Here is an 8,883-nt window from a genome sequence, read left to right as displayed (position 1 = left end):
TAGTTTGGCAACATGCATAAATGAGAACTATTCAAGGAGTTCTTTTAGAATTAGCTCATTAAACTAGAGATTTATGATGTTTTTAAGGGAGTCTTCATCAAAGAAAGTTAAAAACCAATATCATCATTTGTATCACTTCAGGCTCTATCATTTCTTTTTGCACAATAAGTATCAATAGAATTAATTAACATTCACCAAATGTTTTCCCCTCTATTAGACAATAATCAAAAAATTATTTTTCTACAATTAACAAAGATGACTACCCTTTTGAATATACTTAGAGACACTTAGAAATCACCAAAAAAATTATTCACCAAAATTTAGTTAATGTCCAAAGATTGGAAGAATTAATAACTCCATTTAGATAGCTTCTTTTTTATGATTTTCTAAAGAACCAATAATCAAAATGATGGATATTTTTTTTGAGTGATCAAAAATAAAAATTACAAATACTAAAATGGTTTCTCTTTACCTAATGATGATTTATTATCCACCACTTACTACTAATATGTTTTGATTACATAAAAATAGGTTTTAAAGGACTTGAAACCTTTAACAAACTATCAGAGAAACAAGAACATAAAAGTATAGAGAACAGAAGGCCTCAAAGCCAAAAGAGAATAGACAAAATAATCCAAAACATAAGAGGCCAGAAAAAAACTATGCACTAAAAGACAAAAAAACAAAGCAAGAAGATAGCCCCCAGATAGCTATAGTGTCTTCAAAAGGTCTGCTACTTGGTCTACTAAGATGTTCATATTTTACATAGAAGCTTTCATGCCATCTATCTTTTTTGCTTCCACTCCTTTATTCTTCTTGGAATTAGCCCTTGTGTGCTTGCTTGAGCCCTAGTCCTCATTCACATCATGGGATTCTTGGCCTTTACTCCATTCCAACTTGTTCAACAAGGTGTTGAAGTTGTCAGCCACAGTGTTCAAAATAATGCATTTTTGATATGCCAATTTTTTAACTATTTTCTACATGTTACTCACTCTAAAATCTAGACCATTCATACTCTTTTGAAGATCTTTTCCTAACTAATCTACGTTCCTATTCTTGGTTTGAATTTTTGGAACATGCTTCATCAAATTCTTTACCCTTTCTACATTGCCAATAACCTTAGATAGTCTATCAATGTGCTGACCTAGTGTTCTCTCCTTGCTTGCCATCTTGATGAGCTAGTCAAAGTACCTTGATACATCCTTCATTTTCTATTTTAGGGTACCAATATCCTTTATCATTATCCTTGGGTTACCCATGATTCCCTTTAGGAACCCCTGGTCATCCTTGTCCCTATTATGCTCAAATAAGTCCTCATTCTCATCACCTACATCTAGAGAAAGTTCCTTTTTTATTTTTCTTTCTACCCTCTAAATTAAGAGTTCATCATCAAAGGGGATAGAATATCTTTTAGCATTTTTTCCCCTATTTCATGAAACCTTTTCTAGAATTCATGTCTTCTCAAAACCCTTCTTTTGCTCCTCCTCATAATCACTATCTTGTTCTAAACCACTCTCCTTTTCCTTCTTTTCTTCTTGGAAGAGATTCCAAGATCATTCTCTAATTCCTCCTCAGAATCATGACCCTCAGTCTCATAATCAAGCAATTTCTTATTCTACCTAGGCCTATCCACCTTTTATGACTTTAGAAGCTTCATTATTAAAACCATTAACCCCTCATGGCAGGAGTGATCTCCCTAAAGATCATTTTGAAAGGCTAGAATAGAATTACCTAGAGATTGTCTAAGGTAAAATGGAAAATTTACCCTGACCCTATGCCTAAAATTGTTAACCAACATGAAATGGTGACCATATATCTTAGTGAAATGACCATCTAAGGTAAGATACTCAATCAGCACAAAAATAAGAAATCTCTAGGGGTGCAAAATGGAACCGAGGCTAATGTAGGAACTACCTATTTTCACTTGTCTATTGTGTTCCTTAGTCAAGTCTGCAAACTCATAAACCACCCAATCTAAGAGCTTTCACTCCTGGTAGAAGTTAATACCCTCTGTATCAAACCCTATTGCTTTAGCTATGATATCTTTAGAAACCTCCATCCTCTGATTCACCACCAAAACACTCCCATCTTTCCATGTTTTAATAAACTATCAAGTAATTGTAGGGTTTCTTCCTTTCAATTTTTCCATATAACTAGTAAAATTCCCTTGCTCTAGTATGTCCCAAATCTCACTCTTCTTCCTCCATTCTTTGCAACTTTCCAAGTCAATTATTTTTCTCCTTCCTCCCATCTTCTTGTCTCTCAACTTAGATTATCTCTTCTCAAACAAACCCTCAGCAACAAAAAAATGGAGTCAAAATCGTAGCCAAGGAAATTTGTTGGAAAAAAGACCCACAATCCATGTGGTATTGAATTTGGTAGTACACTATCCTTCTCATAGTAACCTGTCACTTCCAAATTTTGGCCATATAATAGTTACTCCTCACTTGCATATTCATCACTAATGATTTTTTTTTTCTTACTTCTAACTTTGTCGTGCTCAATCAATAAACACCCCTCAATAGGGATGATATCATTATGGTTCCAAATTAATTTTTCATCACTCTTGCTTGTCACAATAGCTACCTAGTCAGCAACTTGGTTCTTTTCTCTATAGTTGTGAGTGATAACACAAATTCCAAAGGAGTTGATAAGATCTATGACCTTACCTATAATATGATTAATAGTCCAAGAAGGATTAGTAACTTTATTAAGACAATTAATTATATTAAGGGAGTCCCCCTCAGGCCATATCTTATTCAAATTCAAACTTTTTGTATGGCTAAGACCACAGAGGGCCACACTTTCTTCTGCCACATGGTTAGTTTGAACTCCAATAGGAATGGCCATTTCACCTACTCTATCCCCATTCATATTTCTAATGATGATACCACAACCAAAAATTCCTAGGTTTCCCTTTGAGGCCCCATCAAAATTTATCTTATACCAGTCCATTGGAGGACAATCCCATCTTGCTAGATCCATAAGGTTAGGACCATTTCACATGAAACTAATACCATTCAAATTCCAATTCTAAAACACTAATTTGTCCCAAAGATTATGATGTTGGTGTCCTTTTCCATAGGATCTAATATTCTTAGTCACCATATTGATCTTAATCTTATAGAATAACTGACCTAGATTAGTTTCTATACCCCTAAAAATAATATCCTTACGTTCCTTCCACACACCTGAGAAAAGGAATGGGAGAATAAAATCCCACAATCTCATAACCAAGGTATTAGTAGAGGGTGACTTCCAACCTTTGAAAAAATCTTGAATAGTAGCAAGGAAAACCCAAGTAATATTTAGCAAGCTACAAACCTTTTCCCATAATCTTCTATTATAAGAATAATGAATACTCAAATGATTAATCAATTCATCCACATTCTTATAGAGATAACATCTATTAATGATGTTGAACCCTCTCTTCAATAAGTTATCCATTGTCAAAATTTTATTCTATAGAAGAATCCAAAAATATATATTAACTTTGGGAGTCATAACTTTAAATCAAGCTTTAGTCCAACAAGGCTCATGATGCTCTTCAAAAGCATTAGCGTACACTAAGAATACAAAAAATAATCTATTAGGATTATATTTCCATATTAGAGCATCTTCCTCATGGCTTAAAAAGCTAGCATTCAGAATCTTGTTGAGATAATTAAGATTTTTATCCACTCTATTGAGATCCAACTAATTATTCTCCTCCCAATAGTCTTCTATAGAAATCCTAAAGAGATTCTTACATTGATCCATAAAACCATTCCACCTTTCATCAACACTGAGGGGGTGATCAAGAATCCAAATATCATCCCAAAAAAGAATATTCCTCCCATTTCCCACCTTCCATCTAACCCCTTTCTTAATAATCTATTTATTTTTTTGTCCATGTTTCCAAAGTCTCATTATTAAGGAAGTGTTTAAGATCTTGATTCTCACTATTGTACTTATTATTCCAAATATCTTGCCATTATCTTTCCTCTATGTGCCATCTCTACAGCAACTTGGCATGCAAAGAATCAGTCATAGTGGCAAATCTTCTAATGCCAAGGCCACATTTATTGAAATGCATGCAAACTTTCTCCTATGCAATCAAGGCCAATCTTTTCTTTCTTTCCATACTGATCCATAAAAAATCTTCTAAATTTTTTCAATTGCCAAGGAAACCTTTCTAGGGATCTTAAAAACACTCAAGGCATACAAAAAAATATTCTATAATATGTATTTGAGAAGAATAAACTTATTGGCTTAGCTAAGTAGGGATCCTTTCCACCCAGCTAACTTCAAATGTTAGAAACTTGTCTAGAACCATGTTTAAAACCTTGTTGTGTGGTCATTTTTTTCTGAACTATGTATGCTTGATGTTCTAAATTATGCATCTAGATTCCACCTGGCACAATTTTTTGGATTCTTATATTCTTCCTTCCTTCTCAACTAGACTCTTGAAAAAATCCTCTTAGAATAGATAATACTAGGGGGGGCGTTGGTGAGCCATTAATCTACAAACTTTTTCCTGAAACTAAATATCATTAATTACTTTATAACATGCATAAAAAAGTAAACTAACAATGTTGAACAATAAATAAATCTATACATAGAGAGAACTCATAACACCATATTTTATTAACTAGGGAAACCCTAGCGAATGGGAAAATTTGGTAGGGATGGTATCTACAAGATGATCCACTAAATGAAAGAATCATGATAAGGATATTTGACCCTATTAGGAATATATGAATTACATATAGTGTCTCAATGCTTGTTAGAGGAACAAGCCCTATTAAAAGCCTCAACCCTATTAGGAGTTGGAAGTATAGTTATAATGTATGCAAGATAAGCCTGCTTCCCAAACTTGAAATTATATAATACAACTCTTATATACAAGAGAGATAGATACAAAAATATCTTTACTATTGGTTATTTTACTTCACATATACTTTGCATAAGCTTCATAGAAGTACACATATTATAATCAGACTATTTATATTTTACACATATTTCCACACAAACTTGCATAATTTGATCTTTCCTTTACATATTACAAAACTTTCCTTGCCATCCTTCAAGCATTCATGTGGTTGGTATATACAAAAAATATCTCTTTCCCTCTTAGGATTAATCAAAAGTGGGCAGAAACCTTTTAGATATGAAATAATGTGGTAGTCTCACCCAAAATTCAAAGAGGGAGTTCAAGATTGGTGGAATATAAAATAAGATGGTACTGCTATGTATAGACTGACCCTAAAATTGGATGGCATAAGGTGGAATGTAAAGAGTTGGGGTAAGAGTTCATTTGGAGACTTGTTCAAAATGAAAGGTGATGTGGAGGAAAAGCTTAAAAAACTCCAAGGGGAAATTGCTGAAGGGATTAACCTAGATAGTGCAACTCAGGAAGAGGAGGAGTATAGAAAAAAGTGGAAGGATATTCTCTTGAGCGAGGAAATTCTTTTGAAACAAATATCAAGAGTTCAATGGCTTAAGGAAGGGGATAAGAATACTGCTTTCTTTCACAAGTCAGCCTCTAACCATAAAAGAAGAAACACAATCAATAGGTTGGATGGTGAAAGGAGAAGGATCTTTAAGGATCAAGAGGAGATGGGAAGATATGCGATGGAATACTTTAGCAAGGCTTGTGTCAAGGACAATAAAGTTAGGAATCTGGTAATCAGAAGAAGCTTGATTAATATGATTCCACAAATACTTGGTATGGAGGAAAACAATCACATTCTTGGCAATATTATGGAGGAGGAGGTGAAATGTGCGGTGTTCTCTATGAAATCTTATAAGGCTCTAGGTCTGGATGGGTTCCCTCCCATGTTCTTCCAGCATTTCTAGGAGGTTATTAAATCTGAATTGGTTTGGGCTACTAGGGATTTTTTGAAAACTAGGAAGATGCTAAAGAGGATCGATAAGACATTTATTGCTTTAGTTGCTAAAATCCTCACACCATTGAGCCTGCTTGATTTTAGACTTATAAGTTTATGTAATACTATTTACAAGATATTTGCTAAAGTCTTAGTGAATAGAATAAAGCCTTTTCTGGATAGAATAATTGGCAACCCTTAGAAAAGATTTGTTCTGGGAAGACAGATTCTAGATGTGGCCATAACCACACATGAGGTTATTCGCTTAATGAAAAAAAGAAAATAAATTGGGATGGCATTTAAATTGGATATCTCCAAGGCTTATGATAAGGTTAAGTGGGACTTCCTCTATGAGGTTCTTGAAAGAGTGGGGTTTAATAACAAGGTTATAAATCTGATCAAAATGATAATTTTCTTAGTTCAATATTCTATTCTCCTAAATGGTTCTCCCTAGGGCAATTTTGGAGTGGAGAAAGCCCTGAGATAGGGTGACCCACTTTCTCCCTACCTCTTCATTATGGTTGCTAAAGTCTTAGGGAGGTCTTTCTATATATTTTTGAATACTAGTTGTGTCAAAGGGGTAAAGGCTACTACTACCACTCATACTAAAGTCTTACAACAATTTGTTAATGACACATTCCTATTTGGAGAATCTTTAGTTATAGAGCCTGAAGCTTGGAAGACTATACTACACAATTATGAAGAAAGTTTAAGACAACAAGTTAATTATCATGAGAGTAAGATTTATTTCTTTAATATTGATGTCTCATTACAAAGGAGGATAAGGAATATCTTGGAATGTTAGTCTGCCAGCCTCCCGGATATTTATCTTGCACTACCACTAACCACAAAAGAAGTGACTAATGACTTCCAGAATACGATAGTGGAGAGAATTTAGAGGAAACTTGCAGGATGGAAAGGGAAGACATTAAGCAATGCTAGAAAATTGCAGTTTCTCTTGGCTGCCCTCTAGGGTATTCCCATTTACTTCCTTTCCCTTTTCAAAATTAACTAAAACATGGAAAAGAGGATTGAGAGAATACAAAGGAATTTCCTCTAGTTAGGAATAGAAGAGAGAAACAAATTGAGTTTAGTCAATTGGGAGGATGTGTGTAAACCAAAGGTTAAGGGGGGGTTAGGAGTAAGAAGACTTTGAGACCTTAACAAGGCTCTTCTTATGAAGATTGGCTAGAGGTTGGGAGAATACAATACAGATTGGGGTAATATTATGAAAGCTAAATATTTGTCAAATTCTCTTTTCAATTGGAATCTATTTAATAATGACCTCCTAGGAGGGTCTAAAATCTGGATGAATATTGTCAGGAGTAGAGGATTATTAAGGGAAGGGGCAAGGTGGATTGTGGGGAATGGTCATAGTATCAGATTTTGGGAAAACAAGTGGATGGGAGGGAAATAGTTGGCTTTCAACAAATTTAGAAGATTAATGGAATTTCTTAAAGAAGATGTGGGAAGAAAAGTTGGAGACTATATTGATTAGGGGAGGAAGTAGAAGAAAATTTGTAAGGAAACTTACTCCCAAGAGGATATTTAGCTTCTCAAGGAGTTGGAAGAGCTAATAGGAGAACGAAGACCCCTAGTTTTATTCTAGGAGGACATTACAACTTGGGACTTAACTCCATGTGGTAGCTTCATTGTAAAATTGTCTTACTTACACCTATTTAGCAAGGACCCCTACATGCCATTGTGGAGTAAGGTTTGGATTAGTAACCTTATTCCTAAACTCAATTTCTTTTGGTGGATGGTTCAACATGGAAAAACTTTAACCTTAGACAACCTAAAAAGAAGGGGCTTTTATATAACAAACTGTTGTTATCTCTACAAGGAAAAGGAGAAGAGTATTTCTCACCTATTCCTAGAATGCTAGTATGCCTTAGAGATATGGACTAGGGTCTAGTAGAGATTTGGTTTGGACTAGGTTATGAAGGACAATCTGGGTCAATTTGTGGAGAACTAGAGCTATCCCTTTTATCACCCAAGATTGATTTCTCTATGGAAAATTGTTCCACCATATGTTTGTTGGCATATATCGAAAGAAAAAATAAACATAATATTTAGAGAGTAGAATAAACTAGTGGAGGTGTTTTTTGGAATAATGGAGAAATTATTGAAGGAAAATTTAAGGGTGGCTAAATGTAAAATGCCAAAGGAAGAACTAGGTAGACAAGAAGGACTAATTGCTGAAAAGTGGGGTACTCATGAGGACTTTTTCCTCTTTGATAACTCAAAAATGCTGAGGAGATAAAAAATGATATGGAAATGACCTACCCTTACACAATAAAAATTGAATTTTAATGGTGCTACAAGAGGGGGTATAGGAGTGGTAGGACAAGAGCTATGAGATAGGAATGGTGATGCATTGTTGGTTTATGGTAGGAAGGTGGGAAATGAAAGCAATAATCTAGCTGGGGAAATGGCATTGTTTTGGGGTCTTCAACTAATAAGTGAAATTCAAATTAGGGAAATAGCAATAGAGGGGGACTCCAAATTAATCATTGATCTAGTTAAGGGAATGTCCCAACCAGGATGGAATATTCAAACTATCATTATGGATATTAGGAAAATTTTGGAAGGGATGGAAAGTGTCCACCTGCAACACATTTATAGGGAAGGAAATAAGGTGGTTGACATGGTGGCTTCCATGGGGTTTAAATCAATGGCAATCACATGCTAGAGGGATATGATAGATCTTAACAAAGACATTAAGTCGTTGATAACCAAAGAAAGAGGCAGGAATATCATTTAATTATGACTAAAAATTTTAAAGTTAGGGCCAATTTTGGGAATTTTGTTTCAATGTTCACTAAAATTAACAAAGGCTTTTTGGAAATTATTAGAAGACATGGCTGTACAAATAGAAAAATGAGTGAACAAAAATTAAGAGAGATGTATTTTCACCATTATGGTAACCCATCATAGAATTCAAATTACTTCCCAATTAAAATTATGAATGATATCTTTTATTAGACTGTAAGAGATTTTCAAATGAAATTGCATG

The 8,883-nt window shown here is 34.4% G+C and overlaps 1 protein-coding gene across 1 annotated transcript; it reads left to right on the top strand.

Annotated features, from left to right (window-relative positions):
• Nucleotides 1–5,313: 5,313 nt before the first annotated feature.
• LOC149531658 (uncharacterized) lies at nucleotides 5,314–5,838 on the top strand. The gene has a single exon (XM_089808383.1). The coding sequence runs from the start codon at nucleotides 5,314–5,316 to the stop codon at nucleotides 5,836–5,838; it is 525 nt and encodes a 174-aa protein (XP_089664509.1).
• Nucleotides 5,839–8,883: the final 3,045 nt, after the last annotated feature.

Source organism: Cupressus sempervirens, chromosome 11, assembly GCF_028749045.1.
Source record: "Cupressus sempervirens isolate cs-2001-9-10 chromosome 11, ASM2874904v1, whole genome shotgun sequence".
NCBI classification, from domain to species: domain Eukaryota; kingdom Viridiplantae; phylum Streptophyta; class Pinopsida; order Cupressales; family Cupressaceae; genus Cupressus; species Cupressus sempervirens.
Note: the sequence above shows the minus strand (reverse complement) of the source record. Positions and strands in the feature narration are given on the sequence as shown.